General features: G+C 46.1%; 1 protein-coding gene and 2 long non-coding RNA genes across 53 annotated transcripts in view; 2 read left to right on the plus strand and 1 right to left on the minus strand.

Moving 5' to 3' along the window:
* The window catches only part of CACNA1C (calcium voltage-gated channel subunit alpha1 C), a 749,041-nt gene that overhangs the window by 638,157 nt on the left and 87,015 nt on the right, over positions 1-23,869 (minus strand). For 7 of the 50 annotated variants that reach the window (XM_053225630.1, XM_053225627.1, XM_053225625.1 and 4 more), the window contains exon 1: positions 17,641-18,275. The exons of 33 other annotated variants lie outside the window; for them this stretch is intronic. In XM_053225630.1, coding sequence (XP_053081605.1) covers positions 17,641-17,689 — 49 coding nt within the window. In that variant the 5' untranslated portion in view covers positions 17,690-18,275. Of the gene's footprint in view, positions 1-17,640; positions 18,277-23,869 lie in introns of those variants that run through there. 10 more of the 50 variants (XM_053225619.1, XM_053225616.1, XM_053225620.1 and 7 more) reach the window with 2 other exon arrangements.
* LOC113603667 (uncharacterized) lies at positions 15,069-23,433 on the plus strand. Of its 2 annotated transcripts, XR_008300032.1 has the most exons (4): positions 15,069-15,216; positions 22,726-22,809; positions 23,025-23,103; positions 23,389-23,433. It is a non-coding gene; the product is annotated as an uncharacterized LOC113603667 (long non-coding RNA). The 2 variants fall into 2 exon arrangements; XR_008300031.1 differs by having other exon boundaries at positions 22,726-23,433.
* On the plus strand, positions 20,539-22,160 carry LOC128316329 (uncharacterized). The gene is made up of 3 exons (XR_008300035.1): positions 20,539-21,445; positions 21,795-21,885; positions 22,007-22,160. It is a non-coding gene; the product is annotated as an uncharacterized LOC128316329 (long non-coding RNA).

Here is a 23,869-nt window from a genome sequence, read left to right on the forward strand (position 1 = left end):
CCAAGAAGAAAGGAAAAGAATAAAAGATGAAATAAAGCTTCCTCACAAAAGCTTCCTTGGGAGCAGCTTTTAATTCTTCGTCACATCTACTGCATGTAAGATAAAGCATCCTCAATTCAAGAACCCCTCTCTAGGCCAGGGAAACACAGGACATTCCCATGCCTTTAAACCCCAAAGCCCAGGGCACCTGGGTGGCTCAGTTGGTTAAGTGTCCAACTTCAGCTCAGGTCATGATCTCACAGCCCATGAGTTCGAGCCCTGCATCCAGCTCTGTGCTGACATCTCAGAGGCTGGATCCTGCTTTGGATTCTGTGTCTCCCTCTCCCTCTCTCTCTGCCCCTCCCCCACTCATGCTCTGTCTTTCTCTCTCTCCTTCAAAAAGAAATAAACATTAAAAAAAATTTTTTAAGCCCAAAGCCCTTTTCTCTGGTACTATTTCTGAAGTTCCAGAGCAAGGTTGTCTTATATTCTTCCTTTATCACCTAAGACATTCTCTTTTTTTTAATGTTTGTTTGTTTGTTTGTTTATTTATTGAGAGAGAGAGAGAGAGAGAGAGGAACATGCACACAAGTGGGGGGAGGTACAGAGAGAGAGGAGAGGGGAAGGAGAGAGAGAGAGAGAGAGAGAGAGAGAGAGAGAGAGAGAGAGAGACTGTCTCAAGAAGGCTCTACACTGAAAGCATAGAATCAGATGCATGGCTTGATCTCATGAACCATGAGATGATGACCCGAACTGAAACCAACAGTCGGACACTGAACCACCTGAGCCACCTAGGAGCCCCAAGACGTTCTTTCTTAGAAACAACTTGGCTCAGAAATATTCTTTAAGCATTTGAGCCTACATTACAATTTCCCTGTGTAGCTGACAGTATATAAAGGACTGGACACAATAAGTTTTCTCCTGTGGTACTTCAATTAATCCCTATGAAATATTCAAGTAATCGTCATTTATAAATGGGGCTAAAAGAATAAACAGATTCTTAATGGGGGTGGGGCACAGAGTGGTAGCAGATGTAGATCCTCAGACATAGGGGAGTTAAATGATTCAACCAAAATTCCAAAGCAAGAGGTTGAGGTACATCTAAACACAGGTCTCCTTGCGCCCAGGCATGCCTGAACCTTGTAACAACATGCTGTCTTTCAGAGGTTTCCAGCTAAGTCATGCTGTTCTCTCCTCCTCTCTGCCTCTTTTTTCTCACACATACACACACATACACATACCGCATGGAGATACTTGCCAAAGAAATTGAAAGCATTTGGTCCCCAAGTGCTAAAGGAACACTTCCCTAAGGTTTAGAATTGCTGTTCATTTACTTCTGGGCCTAAAACACAATAAAGATGACTTTTACTACCATTTTATCCTCTCTCCTTCAAATGGACCACAACCTATTTATAACCCCTCAGGAGGCACTGACATATGCCTGTCCCTGGGCTGAGTGTGCATAAATGTGACTGCCCAGTGTGCTCTCTGTGGATGTCTCAAAGAAGAGCTGTGCCTACCTCTTGGAGACACCAGGTCTATTCCATTTCTTCATCCAACTCAAGAACATTTTTAAGGCCATTTTCTTCTTTAGGATCTTCTTTTCCCCTTTATTCTATGATAGCTAAGTCAAACTCTAAGGAAATATCTAGAACCAGTTGTCTGGAAAGTGCAACAGGAATTGAGGAAACCGGTGCATTCAGACTCAGCCCATTCCCCAACTGATACCCTCAGAGGAAAGGGGTGCATTCTGCCCAAGTTTCCCTGGAGTGGAAAAAGGGAAAATCCCAAAGTCTTGCTGCCCAGATCCAGCAAGAGATCAAGGTGGGGTCAGTCCCACCTTGAGTTTCTCCAGAATAAAAGGCCAAACTCGGCAAAGAGGTTTCCCAGATAAAGCCAGACAAGGTGAAATGGTGGCCACAGGACTGGTCATGCCAATTCCCAGAGGTTTTTGGGAAGGCAGACCGGCAACTAGTGCCACTTCACTACCTAAGAAAGGCAGAAAAATGTGCTTCCCAGTAAAGGCTTCACTCTTCTCGCTGGGGTTGTGCCACACAATGGTCAGGTCTAGTGGAAGAGGTGGGGGATGGGTTCAGGGAGCTAGAGGAAAAAGGCAGGACTTGCAGCCACTGGACTATCTGTGCATTTCACTGTGATGGTCAGTGCAGAGAACCTGGGCGGAAGTGCAGGGGCCTAGCTTCCCCTACTCAAATCACTAGGCCTTTGCAGCCACTGCCCCTCTCACTACCTCTAGGCAAGGCTTTCCAGTCCACAGAGGCTGCCTGTCAGACTTCTTACTAGAGTCCCTATACATGTGGCAAGGACTGGGATAGAGCCTGGGGTGCCTCCTGGTCATCAACTCTTTCTTGGATGAAGTACCATCCAGAAGAGTATACGTCCATGGCATTCAAAGAGTGTTATTGTCCTTGGCACCAAAAACTACATCCTCTCATTAAACATTCAGATATCATATTTTTCTTTTTGCAGGAAACTACAGGCATTGCAAAGCTCCAATGGGATCCAGCCTGAGATTTTCCAGTGGTTTATAACATTTTTGTTATGGGAGGTTATGAGAGGGAGGGGATAAAGAAAAAATAATAAATTGTTCTTTTCTCAGGAATTTTATATACATACAGTTGTAATGATATGAAATCATAAAGCTTAACACTCCACAAAGGCTAATCAGTTCTCCAAGGAACTAATATCATAGTGCCACCCCAAGCTGGCACTTCTCATCTGAATTGTCCAGAACACTCCTGTCTACTGTTGAGCCATGACTGAGGCCAAAAGTGCAAACTCCTTGTCCATGATGCCCAAGACTATTTGTGACAACCTGATGTTTTATGTCCACCTCTATGCCAGTCCTGATGTCACCTGCTTCCTTCCGTCCTTGTCTTGAACATGACCTCAGGTCTCTGGAGCATGGGCTCTCTGCTTTGGTGTTAGTGCCCAGAAGGTTCTCAGGAAGCCAAATTTTAAGACTTCAGTAAAATTTGTCTCCATGCACTTACCATTCCACGCAAACACACACACACACACACACACACACACACACACACACACACACACACACACACCTTAGTCCACTACCTTATATCTACTCTTCTTACACTGCCATTATCCCCACCACCCAGGTTTGCCATCTTCTTCCTGTTCTTATGTTCCCCAAAGAAAGCCCACCTGCTCCTCTGTACATCCACTCAGAGCTCAAGTGGCCAACCAGCTATTCTGATGAATAATCCATGAGAACAAAGGCAGGCTGGAGGATTCAGACTCATGAATCCTACTAAAATTATGTGTCCTGAGACCTCCATTCCCACCAGCCACCTCAATTGTCCTAGGCAACCACCTCCATTCTCCCACATCAACTCTAGCTTAATTTATCTCTTTACAGAACTAGAGTCCTCTGCCCCCTTGACCTACTTAGTGCCTATCTCACTTTGGCAAACTCAGTTCTGGAAAAACTTTCCCTAGGAATGTTGATCACTGCTGGCCCCTAACTCATGCCTCCTGACCTCAACCAGGTTTCCTCTGACTTAGCAACACTTACTGATTATCTTTGGGATGTCCCATGGTATTTTCTACTGACCGTTGCCTCTTCCTGTGTCTTCAAACTCAGACTACACTACAACTGCCTTCATCTGTCTCAGGATCCAGCAATGCAGTCCCTGAGACCCATAATATCTCCTTTTTCAGCTCTCCCTCACAACTCTCTCATCCTCTGCTTACTGTTAGTCTATTTCTGAAGACAGAATTGTACCTCCTTGGTTGGGGTTAAACCTCCCGTTCCTGTCCCTGACCCCACTTCCAACTGCCTTCTAGATCTGCTTCATCAACAGTCCCGCACTTCCATGTCGTCTCTCATGTGCCAACAAATCCATCTCTTCTCTTCTCCTTCACAGTCAAGACTCTAGAAAGAGTAGAAAGAGTGGTCCATTTATGCCTCCCATCACACCAACCATGCCTCAGCACCAGGCAGTCTGACTGAACCCACGTTCAAAGTCCACTGCTGATACCCAGATCATCAAATCTAGTAGAGTTCTCTCAGTTCCCATCTTCCCTACCCACTAGTCCATTTAATACTGACAGCGATGGCCTTCTTGCCCTCCATGGCTCCACAGTAGCAAGGCTCTTCTTTTACTTCCCTGACCATTCTGGTTCTGTCTGCTCCATTTCTTCCCCTTCCTATCCTTTGAATGTAAGGACTCCATCTTCAGCCCCTTCATCATTTTCGTCTCTCTGTTCCCTCTCCCTAATAATTTCATCCATTTCCACAGTTTTAAACATCACCTCTAAATGAACTCTAAAAAAAATAAAATAAATAAATAAATAAATAAATAAATAAATAAACGAACTCTGATTCTGCACATATGCTGAGTATCTTCCATTTACTCCCTAAATCCACCCTCTCCCCTTTCCATATAGACAACAGCAAAGAATTCCCTTGCCCTCTGGCTTTTGTTAAGAAAAGCCCTTCTTCCCTCTCATGCCTGGACTATGACCTCATAAATGTCCCCCCACCTGCAGTCTTAGCACCCTCACTTCATCTTTTACTCTGCTCCCTGCCTGGTCTTCTGGCAGAGCAGCTCTGACCATACCACTCCTCACTCAGTGGTCCTCCGCTGCCTACCAAATGGGATGCAAGCTCTTCAGCCTGACTCTCACTTCTGCCCATATATAACTTGTGCTCTAATCCAACCCAATTCACTATTCCTTTAAAATCCAATGCATATGCCTTTCAACATACCATTGGCTATACCATTCTTCTTGTAGTGAATGTGCAACCCCTCTCTCTACCCTACTTGTGTTCACCCTTCAAGATCCAGCTGTCATCATCTTTACATAAGCCTTCTCTACTTATTCCATCTAACTGTATTACCCTCCTTCTTTAAACCAGTAAGGCTTTCATCTTTACCTCCCTGTAACATCAAGCATAGTCTGCCTTTTATTATAGTTCTATCTGTGAATGTGGGTGTGTATCTTGCCTCCTACTAAACTACATACTCCCTAAAGGAAGGGATAATCAAGAGACTATAATTTTGAAGGTCTCCTTGAATCCAGAGATCTTATGAGCAAATTGCCTTACAGATAACAGATGCTCATAACTTTCTGTGAACGACCAACCATCCCAATTCTGGGAAGGGAAAAAACAACTTAAAATTATTTTCATCACAATTGGCATGAGATACCCCACATTCAGGGACACTTCACAGTCAACTTATCTTAGAAAAAGGCTTCTTATCTCCTGGTCTTTCAGACAGCTGGGCATAGGTCAAAATTTTTGCCTTTTAAATAACTGAAAAACAGAGCCATAAGATCCTATCCACTGCAGACCAAATATGAGATGTGAGTCACTACAATCCCCTCAGATGTGGAGCTTAGAGCCCCAGAATGACCTGGGCACCCACACAGGGTAGCAGAAGCTTTTTGACCTTGGAGAAACACTGTGCAATATTTTAGCTATGGTCAATGGCCAGAACACACCTATAAGCAGGACCAGGGAGGGGATGTGAAGTCAGAGCCTACAAGGGAATAATTTACTAATAGTTGGATAAAATTAAGTGTATTGGTCTTCGAAGTGACCTGCATCTCTGTCTTAGCATACTGAGCTCTGCTAATCTAAGACACACATACACACACACACACGCACATGCTCACATTTATGACCAGGCTGAACCCACCAATCAAGATGCACAGGCTCATGGAAGTATGTGAAGTTGAGCAGGCATGAGGCTTTAAGATCTGTGCCTACACAGAACATAGTGCCCTAACAGATAATACAGCCAGGCTACAAAAAGAGCACAAAACCAAGAATAAGGAGAAGTATATTCTAGTCTATCCTGTTACCAAAAAGCTATCCAACTTTAATAGGGTTCGTGTAAGGAATAAATGAAATAACATATATGCGACGCCCAAAAATAAACATAAGATAAGTCTAACATAAAATATTCTCTCAAAAAAAATAAACCTGACTAGTTTTTTTTCCTTCCCTAACCAGGCAAGTTGTTCCAATTCTCTAAGCCCAGCTTTCCTTATCTGATAAACTAGGAATAATAACACTTGTCCCACTACTTCAATGGATTATTCTTTTTAAGAACAGTTAAAATAGTAGACATGAAAAGGACTAAAAAGGTATTTTAGGTCAATCAAAATGTAAGGTAATATTACTACTTTTAGGTAAGACAATTACCAAAAAAAGCCATCCCAAGATTGGAAAGAAGCTTCCTGATCTTTAACTGGGCCATTAATCACCAGCATGGACCTATCAAGTTTAAAATTTTTCCCTCTGCTATCCACTCCCTTCTCTCCCTCTCTTCCTGACTCTTTTCCCTGTTTCTTTTCCATCACACTTTTTTCCTCCCTTGCCTAGACTTCAGATGGTGTGAGGAGTAGACAAGAGCTCTGGGACACGGCTTCCCCCCAAGCATCTCCAAAGCTGGGAAAGAGAGACCCTATCAACCCAGCCACACTGCCCTTCCAACAGTACAGAGGAACAGCAGCCACCTCAATCATCAGGATTGTCAGACTGGATATAGCTCTCTACAGACATGGGTGCCCCTGGACTACACAGATGGGCAGACAGAGAGACACAGACAGACAGACAGACAGACAGACAGACTAAATAGCTTTGTCTTGCCAAACACCCATTTCCTGTCCAGTTACAAATCCCAGTCAGCATGGAGGTAAACGCTGAACTGGATCTAGGGACGTTCATTATTTCTTGGAATGGAGGCAGCATCAGTCACTCCTCATCAAGACAGCTGTTAGATTGTTAAACACCTAATTAGAGTCAAATTTCTGATATAGGCACTGGGACCCCAGAGAAAATACTACATTCTCATTACTGACACAGTGGAACTTCATAATACTATATTTTTCCTCTGCAGGATTCAAACTTGGGGAGTCACACAAGGAAATGGGCTCTTCTAACTAAAAAGTCATAATTCAGAACCAGAAATTTCACTCCTGGTATATATCCAAGAGAATTAACAACGAGGACTCAAACAGACACTTGTATCCCAATGTTCATTGCAGCATTATTCACAATAGCCAGAGTGTATTCACAACCTAAGTGTCCATCAACTGATGAATGGATAAACAAAATACAGTATATACTTACAATGGGATATTATTCAGCCTTGAAAAGGAATGGAGTTCTGACACCTGCTACAACATGGACTAAATCTTGAAAACACCATCAGTGAAATAAGCCAGACACAAAAGGCCAAACATTGTATGATTCTTCTTATATGAAATATCTACAACAGGCAAATTCATAGAGACAGAAAGTAAATCACAAGTCACCAGAGGCTGGGGAGAGGGTGGAGTGGGGAGTTACTGCTTAGTGGTAACAGAGTTTCTGTTTGGAATGAAGAAAAAGTTTTGGAAATAGACAGTGGTATAGTTGTACAACACTGTAAATTAATGCCACTGAATTTTAATACTTAAGATGGTTAAAATGGCAAATTTTTGTTACATATATTTTACCACAATAAAAAAATTTTAAAGGTCAGCATTCACATCTCCTTTAACTATCAATAGATGTGACTTGTACACTTAGCTTTACTGAGCCAGTTAAAAGAAATAAATCTTAAAACCATTCTTTCCATAAGTGAAAGAAAGTGCTTAATTTCAGCTCTAAATGATACGCAAGTCTCTAAATAATCTCATGTGCTTCCTTTTAACTGAATCATTTATCATACAGATTGTCACGACATACCTAGATCTGAAATGCATGAGATGTGCTGCCAACAGCTAGACTACACAGAGGAGCTCCAATTGTAGAATTATTATTGCTGACAATAATGCATGAAAATCCATACAGGCAGATAGTAAACTCATGGTTTCCAGGAGCTGAAGGGAGGAGGAAAAGGAGAACGATTGCCAGTGGGGGGCATCTCTTTTTGGGGTGATGAAATGTGCAGGAATTAGACAGTGGTGATGGTTGCACAACTCTGTAAAACGACTAAAAACCACTGAGTTGTATATTTTAAAGGGTGAATTTTATGGCATGTGAATTATATCTCCACAAAGGTGTTATTTAAAAATAAATAGTTCATTCATTCATTCATTCATGAAGTCTCGAAAGCTCAGCTGCAAGGACGGTCCCCTGAACTCGTCAGAATCTTGTTTGAGGATGGAGACTGTCCATTTTCCAGGAGGGAATTGCTGAGAAGACATTCCAAGAATGGGTGGTGAAGTAAAGCCATGCCAAGAAGTGGTCATCTCAAAGCCAAGACGTACTAGTCTAGATCTACCATTAAGATCTACAGAGGGATCTGAAAAACCAAAGAGGGCCCAGTCAGAAACCATGGGCATAAATGAATAGCCAGAAAATGGGACCCTGAGGAGGGGCATGCAGAGTGACCACATAGCAGCCACCAAAGAAGAACAAGTGTTGGAGTGTCTGGGTGGCTCAGTCTGTTAAGTGTCCAACTCTTGACTTCAGCTCAAGTCATGATCTCGCAGTTCATGGGATTGAGCCCCACGTTGGGCTCTGTGCTGGCAGTGTGGAGCCTGATTGGGATCCTCTTTCTCAGCCCCTCTCCACTCACTCGCACACATGTGTATGTGTGTGTATGCACACACACTCTCTCTTTTCTCTCTCTCAAAATAAATAAATAAATAAATAAATAAATACATACATACATACATACATACATACATACATACTAAAAAAAAAAAAAAGAAAGAACAAGTGTTCAACTGTTTATCTACTACACATGACCAGGAGAAGCTGGAGTTTCCACAGAGCAAATCCAAGCACGGTTCCATAAGGCTAGCCCAAGGTAGTTTTTTCCAAAATGGATGGATAGTGAGTTCTTCTTTCTCCTCTTCCCCACATAGAGAAATAATAGAAACAACAAATGCTTTGAAAGTCTAACAGACCTGGATTTAATTCTAACACCCCAATACTGTCTGGGTGATGCTGGCCACAATACACAAGATCTTTGGTCCTCAGTTTCCTCATCTGAAAAATATTAGCACCTGCCGCAAAGGACTGATATAAGGACAAAATTATAGTAAGCGCATGAAGCCCAAAGAACACTGCTGGAGACACACTAGGCATTCAATAAGTGGTAGTTATCACTCCTGCCCCATTCTAAAAATATAAAAAGGAAGAAGTTATACTTCAATATAACTTATTTTTTTTTAATAAAAATGAAAGCATGAAAGACTCTACAGACTGACCCGAGGCTGGGAGAGGGGGCATAGTGAGGGGAGCAAGGTACAAACTTAAATGTGAATTTTCCAGCACCCTTTTTAATGATGAGATTTTTTTGCTTTAGGAAACTAAAGGCTAATCTGTCACTTAAGATGGAAAATTAAAGCCTTTTCCTATTGTGGTAAGTGTCTCAGTGCTGCATGGAACTATTCCCTCTCTTTATCTACAAACCTCTAGCACTTTTACTATTCATGAAAAATAGGGGTTTGTTTTTTTTTTTTTCTAAAGCAAGTTTTATATCTGAAGCAAAGTTTTATTTTCCAGGCAGTCAGTCTGTCCTTCTGTACTAAGGAGCTGTGTTTAGGTTTCGGCAATTCATGTCGGAAAGCAAGTGGGTGTTCGTTTGCCCAGCTGGTGTCCTTCCTGCTCAGTGGCCCTATTTTCAGATATTTGGACCACCAAAGGACTTCTGACCAGTTTGGCTTTGGACCTTAGGCTGAAGGCAGGGAGCCTCACGCTGTGGGTGGGAGAGAACGGCAGCGTGTCAGGTGGATAGCTGCTTGGTGGGCATAAGGAAACCCTGCACCCCCGGGTCCTGACACTCTGGTTGGAAACAGCAGTTCAGATGGTCCCACGGTCCTGGGATTCTACTGGCCTCACACTGGTCAACAGATGTCAAGAAAACCAAAATACCAAGCCTATCATGACCAATTTTTCACTTCTTTGATTATTCTGGTATCAGCCAGACCACTTCGGTCTCTGTTGCTTTTTGTTTTCCATTTCCATCTTTGAAATTTTGAATAATGTCAGTCATCCAATAACACCTACAAAGTAGTTTGAAACACTTTGAAAGTTGTTTCATGGCACTGCTTTTTCAAACCCTAGTGGTCTGCTTTCTGATAAGAATAACTGATACCTGCATGGTGATTTACACTCATTCTCCCATACGGAGCTTCACAGCTGCCCTGTAAAGTTGACTGGCTAAGGATTCTTATCTCCATTTTATAGATGAAAAATGTAAGGCTTGATTCCTCAGAACTCTCAAAAAAAGATCAAGTCAAAGAATGTGACCCCAGTCATTTTTCTAGCCGTAGTCTTATTTATTTTATTTTTTACTTTTGCTAACTAACATCTTTGAAAGTTTTTTAGCCCAACATGGATTATTTTCGAAGGAAAAAAACAATATAAATGACTGAACATGACACAATGGTTACAAAGTAAATAGAGCTTAATTGAGTAATCAAGTCAACATTTCTGCCCACAGGCTATATGGGGAAGAACATTCATTTACTGTCTGGATTTTGGCTTGGTTCTCTAAAGGACAGGAGACAAGATTATTTTATTTTCTTTTTAGCTAGGTTCAAGCGGGCAATACCAAGTGTAGCCAAGTGTATTAAAAGAAACCCCCCTTGGCAGATTGGCAGTGTGAATATTTCATGAAATTATCACAACACTGTGTTCTGAAATGGTGGTTTCCCCCAGGGATCTCAAAGGCCACATCTCTAAGGGTGAGTCTAGCTCATGCCCCTGTCTTAAAGCTAGAGATCAAGTCAGCCTAAAAGGCCTTCCAGTTTTCGATTTATAAGAGCATCAAACAAGTCAGCCAACAAACACTTCAAGGATGATGGGAATGTCAGAGGCAGGTCCTAGATGAATTCCTTTCCATGTGCTGATTTAAACCAGGGCTCCTTATTTAAACGTCTCCTGGGCAGAGCCCTGTCCTAGAAGACCAGCCCTGACAAAGAAGCAAGGAGAAGCCTTTGTTCTTCCAACTCAGGTAGAGTCCACGGCAGCCGGTCCTCTGGCCAGCCTGCAACTTAAATGTCCCCACGGTTTCTACCCTGCAGTGATGTGACTCCATGCACTGGCCAACAGCAAAGCCAGTCCACGAAGAACTGCCAACAGTTCGCCAAGGGAAGTCCTACAGAACAGCTCGCCTCTCATCACCCCACGCCCTCACATGGGCTGAAATGAGCCTAGAGCGGGACAGAAAGAAGTACACAAATAAAAACAGCTTGGAGCTATATCTGTTTGCAGACAGAATAGTGATCTGAATTTTGTTGGAGGTCCTTGTGGACATGTATGAACTTTTACTCTGCAGCCTGAGAAATTATTTTTAAACCTTTCCAATGATAGCTACCCCCACCCCACTCCAACTCTGTTTCCAAATCTAACATCTCAGAAGTGATTTTAAGTCAGTACAAAGGTGGGATTGGACAGAGGTAGAATAGGGAGAGGTTGAAAGGTTGATTAAGCAAAATTTTACCAGAAATACTAAGCAATGCTTTCTTATCAGGTTTAACATATACCAAGTGTGGTCAAGAGAAAGCAGGAGGAAAAAGAGTCTGAAGACCTTGTTTTCTGTCACATCCCTGCCTGAGTGACTGACTCTTTAGTAGCCTTTGTTTTCGTAACTAGAAACAGAGTTTGTCCTAAGGTTCCTTAAAATGCTTTGATCCTAGAAAGTAAATTCCCAGAGACATTACATTTATTCTACGTCTGTTTGACAAACCCTTCAAAGCTCATGAATCTAGAACCACCCCCTCCCCACCCTCTCTCTGTGTCTCTCTCACATACACACACACACACACGCACACAGTGCAGCAAGAAGATGTTTTTAAGTGAACATGTTATGGACAGCAATGGTCTGATGAGGTTTTGGGAAGGGGAGGAACTTTTGGCTTCTTGCCAGTTAATCCACCCTTTCCTCATTCTCTGGTTCTGAGCCAGATTTACTATTCCCTTCATTCCCTTGGTCTCTGGGGAAGGGCCTATTTTCAACCTCTGTTTGACTCCCCAGCTCCAGGCCCAAACTGCTTTCCTTATGTCCCTTAAATCCCCACTTGATTTAATTCAGTTCCACAAGTTGTAACTGTGTTCCCCAAACGACCCCCCAACCCTGGACACATCCCGGTCATCTGGGCCTCTTCCTGCGTCCTTCTCCCAACAGCTGGCTTCCTGAAGCTCCCAGCCATTTCACAACTCTGCTCCTCTACAAGGCCCTCCTGGGCCCCCACCCACACAGGGCACAGACTACAACTGCAGCATGGCTCTCAGGGTCCCAAGCCTCCTAGGAACCCGAGACTCCGCTCCAGTTGCCTTCTTGCCACGAGCACCTGCCTCCAAGTGCTCCTACACCATGGAGGGAAAGAAGCAAGGTCTGTGGCAATGTTCTAGGTGTGCACCTCCTAGGGTCAGTAAAGCCTCATCTTGAATACAGAAGCACTCCATCTGGGAATTAAAATACATCGAAGACCTTTCCTGTAGCACCTGGGCTATTGGTTCAAACCATCACATTCACTACTTCAGCCCTCCATGCTGTTTTTCTGACCTGGGTTCAGTTAAAGTCTATGGACCTGAGTTTAGAACAGCACTGAAAATCATTCCATTTTCCCAGAGGGATCCTGTCACTTTTACTTGTTTTATACAGTATCTAACCTTGAGGTACATGTAAACAGGTGTTTACTAAATTATTTTAATAATGACAGCCATGGCTTGGAGTGTTGTTTCATTATCAGAATGTTTAGCACTCATGTTGCTAAATATTCAGCACCTGATATTTTGCAAAACAATTCCCCATGCCTTTTTTTTTTAAATCAGTCTTCTGCTCTCCTCCACAGTGCCCAGCATTAACTGAGGCAACAGTGAGGATGGGATCTAAAAACAGATTAAATTAGTGTGATCACTTGCTAATTGGCTTTGCTCTTAAGTCTTCAGGCGTTTCCCAAACAATCTATCAGTTTTCTTTAGTCCATACTGGAAAATAAAATTGTCTCTTACTTTTGAATGCGGAGCACTGATTTTGGAGTCCCAGCAAGGAAAAGTGGGGATGACGCCAGCTGACCTGTTACTACCATGTAACAAACAGATGCCTCACCAGGCAGGAAGAATTACTGAAAAGGAAGAAAACGCTATGGTCCACTCGTTCGCCCCTTCTTAACCTGATAGCAAGAGGTTCTCAGACCTCACAGAATTTGCCACAACAACTAAGAAGGCCAACTGAAGGGATAGAAAAGAAACAACCAAGAGTTGGAAAACATCACTGAAAATTAGAACAAATCTCAGTTACTGACTAACCTGGGTCTCGGGAGCTTTTCTGCCATTACCCAGCATGAGCCCAGCCAGACTCATAAACAGAAATCAGCTGTGAAGTGTACCCAGTTGTTTTTGTGTTTTTTTTTTCCCCTAATAAAGTTAGGAAAACGCCTTCTTGCCTTTGAGCTGACAAGCTCTGTAACCCTATAGGTTAGGGTTTCCAAATCCCAAATTTCTGGTCACCTCATATTCCACTGGGCTTGGGAAGTCCTGGCCCCTCTGGTTACTAAAACATCTATGGTAAATCAGGGAGAAAATTAATATACAGCCATAACAAGTTCAGCTAATCACCCAAAAGGCTCCCTCAAGGCTGAGTAGGATGCTGTTTTAGAGGTAAACAGAAGTCTGAGGTAAGAGTGTGCAAAAGTGGGAGAAATCCAAAGTGGGTTTTCTTTACCAGAGGGTGGCAAGGTCACTGAAGGCCTCAGTCACACTGGGGGGTCCTCTGGTGTGTGTGCTGGCACGGGAACACACACTGGTCTTTGGGGTTCCCTGCACTGGGGCAGGTATAGGCATAAGCAAAGAGTCACAGCACACAGGAAATTCTCTCCAAACTCTCCCAATATCTTTCCTCACCAAACGCAGGGAGACTGCCCCTTTCCTGACTCCTAAGCCCTGGAGTGCCACCTACTGGGAGAGGCAGAAAGCACATCCACTTTAGGTCTTCTAGGTCTCCATTCATTCGTTCTCAGCAGCATGCATTCATTCATGTATCAAGGGCCTGAATGAGCGGGGACCTGTGCCAGAAGTAAGGATACAAAGATCAGCAGGGCCTCAAAATCCCCATTCGGTATGCTTCAGTGTTAAGTCCAAAGTCTTATATACATAGATGAACCCACCTAGGACAATGTTCACTCAAAGAAAAAAATGCAGGAAGAGTTCAAGTCATCACCAAGACTCTGAGCGGCAGCTGCAGGGGCTAATAGCTCACCGTTTCATCTGCAAAGTACTATACCTGTAACATCTACTTGTAGAGAACAATTCTCCATTTAATATGAGGTAGAAATGTCCAAACAGTCTTAGGGGGCTGCATTACCAATATTCCTCTCCACAACTCACTGGGTCCCCAAAGTGCATTAAACTCTTGTGTAATCTGAAATCTTTTCCTTATTCAGTGTGAGTGTGTGTGTGTGTGTGTGTGTGTGTGTGTGTGCGCACGCATTTAAATACTCTTAGCATGTGCTCTATGGAAATAATGAATAATTGGTTCTTGTAATATAGTTTATTATGTAGTATTCTGATACACTGTAAAGTATCAGAGCAATACTAGGAATGATATTTTGAGCCTCAATAGCCCCTTTTCTCCAGTTTCCTCCATGCAGTACCCAGAGAAAGAGAAGCTAATGTCATGCTTTCTATAACCCACACAAGCTAAGGTGCAAGCAACGTTGTCTATGACCATTTGTAAAGAGAGTTAACTGTAATCATTATTATTATTATTACTTTATTATGATGATTACTATTCTGCCATATTGCTAAGTAGTTAAAAGAAAAGCACAGTATGTCTTCCCTCCCAGAACACATGTTTCTCCCCTCTGCCTTGTCTCCAGCAGATAAGGGACATTCTGATGTTTTATTTGCTAACTGGTTGACTATTAAGAAACTCATTTGCTAGCTGGAGCCTGCAATGGAAAATCAGCCCAGAAAAGCGGGAGGTTGGCGTGGGACCGAGTAGATAGGGCACCAGAGGTGAGGCAAGGCCCACATGAGCCACTCCCAGCCTGAAGCCCAGGGTCAAAAGCCAGTCCTTCAGTGAACCTTCAGGCTATCCCAATGCACTGGCCACTGGTCTCCATATCCCAACTCTCAATGCACACGCACACACACACACACACACACAGCACTGAAAAGCTGGGGAGAAAGGGCCAGTGCATCCAGTGCCTTCAACTCTGTCAGGAAGAGAAGAATGTAAAGCCCCACCACTGGCAACTTTTTCAGTTCTCCACTCTTTGGTTCGTCACCATCACTGATCTGAGGTAATTGTTTGGCTTCTCTACTCTCTTTCCTGAAACTCTAACCCCCAATTATGTTTCATCACCCCTTTGGTTATTAAACCACAGCAACCCCTTCCTTGTAGATATTTGTGCTTTTCCAGGTCTGCCCTTCCCTACCTCCATCACCCTCCATCTCACCTCCCTGCAAAAAAACCCTGGGCAATGCCAAAGACCAGGGAAAGGGGGATGGGAAATGGAGGGGAGACAGGGATCCTGGTGCTCTTTCACCTGAAAACCGCATCCAGGAATGGAGGCAAAATTGCTCCTGTGAATTATATAATCACTGCAGCTTCAAGGGAGAGAACTGGAATTCAGGTTGCCATAGTGTTTGTTGGCATGTTGCTGGAAAGGCAGAGCTCCCGGCCACGGCTCACTTGCTCCTGTCCCTCCATCTTTCTCATAAACCTTTCCAGGGTCAGTGCTCCTACTTTTAATGTCTGCTCCGTGCATATGGGGTGGGAGGAAGGATGCCAGGGAACAAAGGGGCAAAAGAAAGGAAAGGGGCCAAGAGGGGTTTATCCTGCAGTAAGAGGGGACCTGGTAAACTAATATTATCGTTATGTGAATAATAATTCTTATCACAGTATACTGCCATCATTAGTGATAGTAAGGACAATACTATTGAGCTCTCCTCTTCAAGACTGCTCACACCGAGTTGAGAGCCTGGAGGGGAGACATCCATCCCCACACTTCACAAATATCACCCTTTCCTTTGTGTTTCTCACCCTCTCCCTCCTAATGCATCCACTGCTCCATCTGCTAGAAAGGGGACAGGGGAACAGGTGAGGGATGGGGTCATGGCATCAAGAAATCCAGGGACAGAAGCTGCCCTAATGACAAAGCCCTGGCTCACCCTAGAACCCATGGCCCTTGACAAAATTCTTTCTACCAAAAAGTCAAAATCCTCATGCTGCCACCCCAGCTGGAAAGCAAAGGGACAGCTGACCCTCAAATCGGTTTCAGGATGGACAGAGACCAGCCAGGTGGCTCTAAAGGACAGGGGCTCTGTCCCCAAATGGTGGAGATGGGGGCAGGAGGAGGCTGGAAAAAAGAGACATGGAGACAACCGCTCCCCCCACACACACCAGGCTGGGGTCCTCAGAGAATCACTTAAAGTATACCCCAGGAAGTAACAAGACTAACAGCGACAGGTATTCAGGAGGAAGAAATTGAAAGGAAGATTGTAAACAGGGAGGCTTGGGAAACTGGGAGAGAAAAAGGAAAGACTACACCCAAAAGAGACAGAGAAAGCCATAGAGACAAGACAGAGATGAAGCTGGAGGCTGCCACACTCCAGCAAGACCAACCCTCCACACTCCATCATAACCGTAACTGCTGAGCAATGCCAAAACATAATAACTTGTTAATATGGGGATGGGGGTGAGGGAGAAAGTTTCCAAGAAGTGGGGAGTTACCTGAAAGCCTTTCCCCCTCACTGGGGGGAGCTGGTGACACTTGATGCCAAGGATGGAGATGCTGGCAAAACACTGGGCAATAGTGTGCAGCCGTGTGAGCTTGGCACACCCTTTCATTATTTCCTTAAAACATGAAAAAGCAAAGCCCACACACCGCCCGAATTCTAACTGCTTACATCCTCAGGTGCTAGCCCACATGTGGGTGCGAATAAGAACACACGGGGCGTGGGTGCACTCGGGGTCAATGGCAGTAGAGAGGTGGGTGGGTGTAGGTGAGCCGGGGGGGGGGGGGAGAGAGGGAGAGAGGAAGAGAGGAGAAAGGGAGCCGGGCGAGAGGAAGGGAGACAGAGGGAGCGAGGGAGACGGGAAAGAGGGAGAGAGGCGCCGAGTCTCACATCTGCATCCCGGGCCCCCACCCGCCACCTGGAGCGCGCTGCCGGGGGGAAGGGGCGCCCGGCTGCAAGCGGGATGCCCGGCGGCTGCCGGGGGCGCGAGGCCGACCTGGGGCGGGGTGCGCGCGCGCGCGCGCTCCCAGCCGCGCCCGGAGCGAGGCGAGGGACCCTGGCCCGCGGGGCTCGGCGGCGCCCCCTCCCCCCCGGCGCCGCCGGCCGGGCAGTTGGGCTTCCCAGGCAAACGCGAGAAAGCGAGGCAGAGCAGACACTTGGGGAACTTTTCCCCCTCGCCTGGAATTTCATAGGAAACACATGCTCTGGAGAAGCCGGGCACGGGGAGGGGGAGGGGCGGGAATTTTCCGCTCCGGCTCGCGGGCGGCTCCGGCCCGGGTCCCGCCGGGCTCCCGGCCGCTCGGGCGAGGCGGAGGCGCCCCGCTGCCCGGCGCCCCTCGCGGACGCAGCCCGGGGCAACTCCGCAGGGACCGGCCCAGAGGCCGCGGGGAGCGCGCGGGGGAGAGCGGGAGAGGGGTGGAGAGGGCGGGGAGACCGGGCGGGAGACCGGGCTGGAGCCCCGGCGAGGCGGCGGGGTCCAGCCTTACCTTGGTGGTTTTCCTCTGGAATGTACATCCTCGTGTTCTCATTGACCATTGACCAAAAATTGTTTTAAAAGGAGAAGAAGCCACAAAGAGGAAGAAATGGCCAAACACCCCCAAGCGGGTCTGGATTAATCCCTCCTCCGAGGTCGGCGGCTTTCGTGCAAATTCAAGGAAGCCGTGGATCTGCAGTATTTTCTTCTTCCCTTCTGAGGATTACCTGATTCCCATTATTGCATCAAACACCAAAAACTGCTCCTTTCCACTACTGCCTCCTTTTGTGAAATTGTAATGCATCCTCAGTACATCCGGGCCCCTTCCAAGAATTTAGCACCGCACCTCTGGCGGCTACACCGTTCGAAAAAATAAATCGAGAGAGGCAGAGCGAGAAGAGGTGGAAAGGAGGGGAGTGGGGGAGCAGCGGACCCCTGGACGCGGGGAGAGGGGTCCGCCCGGGCCAGCAGGGGGCCGAACCGTCTCTGCCCGCTCGTGGCGAGTCCTCCTCGAGGCCCCTGTCGGCTTTTTTCTGTCAAAAAGATCCAGCAACTCCTGAGGGCTAGCAGGCAGGAAGAGGCGCCGCCGCCGCTCCGGGCCGCGCCGCGCCGAGCGCCGTTCTGGCAGGGAGCTGTTTCTGCAGAGGCAGGGAGAGGGAGACACCGGGCGCGCGAGAGAGCGCCGCGCTCACTGCCGCCCAGCCCAGCCCCGCCGCGCCCGCGCCCTCCCCTGCCCGCGCCCGCCCGCCCGCCCGCCCGGCAGACGCGCTGAACGCTTCCAGATGTGGCGGCGGCGGCGGCGCGCGGGGAGCCGGGCGCACGGCTCAGGGCGCACCGCGCGGACTTGAGCCCGAAGTTGAGCACCCGCTCGGGCCCTCGGCCGCGCCGCGCGAGCCAGCCTGCTGCCCACATGACGTCAAGGGGAGCGAGGCGAGGCGGCGGGCCCGCCGAGGGGCGGGGGTGAGGGGCCGCGCGGGGCGCCCCCGGGGAGGGCGGGAGGGGGGGGCAGGCGGGCCGGGGCGCGGACACACCCCCTCGCGCCCCGCCGCCGGCGCCGTGTCCCCCACCCCCACCCCGCCTGCCTCCAGCCCCCCGCCCTCGTTATCCTCGGCGGCACCGGCGTGTCCCTGCGCGGCAGACCACGACGGGAAGGCCTCTGTGAGCGGAATTCCAAGAGGGGAGAATACAATCTGCCCAACTACCAGAGTCTCTTTGCAGATCGGGCCACTGAACAAAACAGCAAAATGAGCCGTGATTCCGTGATTCTGTTTGATCAATTATAATCAGAGCGGTTGTAGAAGTGACATGTAGAGGCGAGGATGGGAAGAGGGGAGGGGAGAGAGAGAGAAAGGGCTGGAGAGGCGGGGCCTCGTAGGCTAGGCGGTGGTGCCCAGATGTCTGAACAGATTAATAGACCCAGGTTTTCCAATTCCTTGGAGGCAGCCGAGCACGTGTGCTACTAGGATATCCTTACCTACTTCTCTTAATTATTCCTGCCACTCCCGAAGGAATCTATTGAGCGTCTCTCCTTCCCGGAGAAGCAAACATTTCTCTCCATCACTGCAACCACAGCCAGTTCCAGGGCACCCCCTGCAGGCCCGGGCTGCTCTAGAATGGACCTTCGTCAGCTCTAGCAGGGGAACCTGCAATTCCCTCTGGGAAAACCTTTACCTTCCCGCCCTCAGACCGCCTCACTTCCCATCTACACTCATTCCTTGGGTGATCCCATCTGTCCTCATGCCTTTAAGCAACTGTCTATCTCAAATTTGTATCTCCGGCCCAGACTTCCTGAGTGCCAGGCTACACAGCCAACCTCAGTCTCCACTTGGGAGTCGGATAGACACCTCAAACCTGACATATCCAAACCCTGAATTCCTTATGTTCTGTGCCTTCCTCCTCACACAGCCTTCCTCATCCCAGCTGATGGGACCAAACACCTGGAGTCATTCTTGACTCCTTTCTCTCATCCTCCTACATCCCTTTGGTTCTACCTTCGGATAAATGCAGAATATTACCACTTCTCATTTCCTCCCCTGCTGCCCCCTTGGTCTGAGCCAACATCATCCTTCACCTGAGTTTCTGCAGTAGCTGATCCCGCTGGTGTACCTTTCCCTCCCCACCTTTGGTATATCCCTAATACAGTGGTCACAACGATCCATTTAAAATGTCACATCACTGTACTCCTCTGCTCAAAACCCTCCAGTGGTTCCCATTTCACTTAGTAAAAACCAAGTTCCTTAGAGTAGCCTACAAACTCACCTGAACAGTAGTGCACACCTTCTCATCTCCTAGTGCTCTCCCACCTGCTCCAGCCACACTGAATCCTTGTTGTTCCCCAAGCACTTACAGGAATGATCTCTCCCACTGCCCCTTTCTCTTTCTGTGTCTCTCTCAGTTCCTGTCTCCCCCTCTCCCTCCCCATCTCCATCTCCCTCCCTCTCCCTTTCCATCTCTCTGTCTCTCTCTGTCTCTCTCTGTCTCTCTCTCTCTCTCTCTCTCTCTCTCTCTCTCGCACACACACACACACACACACACACACACACACACACACATTCCCTGAGCTCTTTGCTCTAACTGTCCCCATTGAGAAACACTCTTTCCTCAGATGTCCAGTTGGTGAACTCCCTCACTTCCTTCAAAACAGTGGGGAAATGTCACTTTCTCAATGAGGCTCATCCTAACCACCATATTTATTTAATTTATTTATTTATTTGTTTGTTTGTTTTTGAGAGAGAGACAGACAGAGCGTGAGTAGGGGGAGGGCAGAGAGAGAGGGAGACACAGAATCCGAAGCAGGCTCCAGGCTCTGAGCTGTCAGCACAGAGCCCAACGTAGGGCTCGAACTCACAAACTGCAAGATCTTGACCTGAGCTGAAGTCAGACACTTAACCGACCCAGCCACCATATTTAGTATGCAACCTGTCCAACCTCCCCCCAGGACTGCCACTCTCCCCCTTTCTCTAGTTTTTACATGGTATTTAATCTGTAACATAATAAAGCCTACTTATTCATTAATTATATTATTTATTGTCTTTATGCCCCCACTAAAATGTGAACCCATGAGGACAGAGATCTTTGTCTATTTTGTTCACTATTATATCTCAAGTGCATAAAACAATGTCTGGCAGACAGTAGTTACTTAATAAATATGCATTGAATGAATGAATGAATGAATGAATACCTGAAATGGTTTAGGAGTACTAAAATTCACTACATCAAAATATTTCCCACTGTCCCCTGCCTGGTAGCTGAAATCCCACCATTCCATCTTCATTCCTTTGGCCAAGGGTTTTGGCCCCAGTTGAAAATGCAAATGCCCCCTGGGAGAGGCATTACACATTATTAGTCATCCTCATTCTCCTGTGAACAGTCTAGATTATTCAGTGCCTACCTTTAGAAAAGCAGCCTAGATATAGAAACAGTCTAGATTTTGTTGGTTACAAAAGAAATCTGACTTCTTCACCTTTCTGGTGTTTTCATACTCAATTTTCAACCTAACAGAAAAAATTAGAAATGACACAAATCTAAATATCTCTTCCACTTAGTTTCAGGATGCACAAAGAAAAATGAACACACAAAGAAAAATGAACACAGTTCTCTTCCTTAAGGCCTTCCTTATAGGCCTATGTCAGAGTGATAAGTGATCACACCATTGAGTGATCTGCACTGTGCAAGTGTTTTACAGGCCTCACTCGTGTAATCCTCATTGCAGCCCTAGGTGTAATAGGTGATGTGATATTGCTCTTCGGGTCCCCATTTTATAGATGTGGAAACTGAGACTTAGAGACTTCAGTTACATGTCCAAGGTCACCCAGCAGGTAAACTGTAGAGTCTGGATTTAGCCTAGGAGTGTCTGACTCCAAACATCTACTCTTGGAGAGGATGTTTGAGGGTGATCTGGGGTGAGTAGAAGGATGAAGAGTTTACAATGATAGTAAAATGACCGCAAAATGTGCTTCAGAGAATTCAGAGCCTGATAACAGAACAGAGTATATGTATATTGGGGGGGGGGGGGGGCGGAGGGGAGGGCACATGCTGGATTTATAGCCAGGCTTTTCTAAAGGTAGGCACCATATAAATCTAGCAAGTAAATATTACCTTCATGCTTCTTTAGTTTCATTTTTCACTTCTCTATTCAGCTGTGAAATGTGTTCTTTCCTTTTCCAGAAAAAAAGGTATTTCCTAAATATTTGGTCTTGCATTGTACACCTGTATCCCTGGAACCTTTGGAACACAGTCCTTGGTGCTCTCTCTCGAGGTAACAAATTCTGAACCTGACAAACGAAAACCACTCTGAATTCTGATTTGAGGATCTGGGAGGTGATGGGAGCAGAGGGCGAAGTCTTTCTATCTCTTCCATTGCCTGTCTGATTCCCCAGCTGAAGGTGTGTTCTCCTCTCCCACGGTTCTTCATTGGTGCCCTCTGTCTACATGCTGGTATGTTTGTACATAGTATTATATTTGTATATGAATGTGCCTTTTCTCCACCCCCACTGCATTTCAAATGTCTTAAGGAAGAGAACTGTGTTCATTTTTCTTTGTGTATAGCATAATGTTTTGTACATTATGGACACTCAATGATTCACTCTGGAAGAGATTCCCTAATGTAACCACAAATATTTACTATACTTAATTTGTTAATTATGGTGTATGTGTAAAAGTGAAAGCCTTGGTGAAAGGCTTGGGAACAATCTAAATATTCAATTTAGAAGGTTGATTAAATAATATCAGAATAGAGGTAGGTTATCTACATATAAAAAGTCATTTGTTCTTCAGAACAGCCCTCTGAGGGAAGTACTATTACCCCCATTTTGCCAGTGAGGAAACTGAGGATAGCTAACTCGCCTGCCCATTTTCACAGCTAGCAAATGTTGGAAGACCTTGGATTTGAACCCCTGTAGTCTGTCTTCAGAGACTATGCCATTAACCACTTCATAGATAAAGTAGGTACATTCATGCTGTGGAATTCTTACGCAGATGTAAACAATGTTAAGGAATAATATTAATGACATGGAAAAGGCTACTCACACTAAAAGAAAAACAGGTTATAAAATATCATGTATGCTAAGATTCCATTTTTCTTGAATATTTGAACTAGGTGTATACTTGAACTAAGAAAAAGACTACAAAGGCTTCACACCAAAATGTTGACAAGAGCTTTCTTTGGGAAGTAGGATCACAGGTACATTCTTCTTTTTTTCTGTCTGACCCAAGGCTGCCAGGGAAGAAGTGAGTCAGAAGGCTCTGCCTCAATGTGCCTTCCAAGAGGTTACCTACCCTCTGTACCTCAGTAAGGCCATGTGCATCAGTGAAGTGGCACCATTGGAACATCGGTGCAGCGGTTTTGCATCAGGCCAACTTAACTAATTCCTTCCTAGAATTACCTTCTGTATGTAGTTCCTCAGGATTGCCTACAACAGATATTTGTGGAGCATTCGGAAGGTAGAAGTGAAACGGCAGCTTTCATGTTGTGAAGGTCAGTGTGTGGCTACGGGGGCTGCTTCAAACTTGTCAACACATTGTGACCCATCCTGGGACTTTCCCTGTTGGTGTGGGCCCACAGCCTTCCCCAGCTCCTGCCACATCTTCCCCTTCAGCTACTTTGAGTCTGGAGCAAAGCTTATGTCCCATTCTGTGGTAAAGGGTACCAGCTTTTGGTTTCAAAGTCAAGGTTGAAAGTGGCAAGAGAAAAATAAAAGTTCCTTTGGGGGTTTCACTTTCGCCTCACTCTCTCCCACCTCACATCTGGCTTTTCTTCCAGACTTCTGGCCCTGCTGATCTATAGCTACTTCAGACCCATCACTGGGTAAGTCTCAGCCCTACAACCAATCCCTTCCTCCCTGTCACCCCCAGTACTCATGAGGGTACTGCTTCCTTAATCAAACCTAACTGATTCATCCCAGCATTTCCCAGGTCACTTGCCTAGATGTTTTCAGGAGTAAATAGTGCCCAGAACATAGGTGCTCTTTATATATACTTGTTGAATTCAGACTAAGTAGCATCACTTAATAACACCTAGTGAGTGTCTGGTACCATGGCAGGTGCTTTAACCATGGTTAAGAGCCTGGTCTTTGGAGACAGGCCAAGCGTAGAATCAGGCCCTCCCTCCTATAAGCTGTGGGAATGTGGACTCCTGACTTCACCTCCTAATGCCCAGTTTCTACAAAATGGAACTAGCAATAGTACCTACCTCTCTAGGGTGCTTGGGAGAATTAATAATCCAGGTAAGGAGTGTGCAATGT

This window comes from Acinonyx jubatus, chromosome B4 (assembly GCF_027475565.1).
Source record: "Acinonyx jubatus isolate Ajub_Pintada_27869175 chromosome B4, VMU_Ajub_asm_v1.0, whole genome shotgun sequence".
Classification (NCBI taxonomy): Eukaryota; Metazoa; Chordata; class Mammalia; order Carnivora; family Felidae; genus Acinonyx; species Acinonyx jubatus.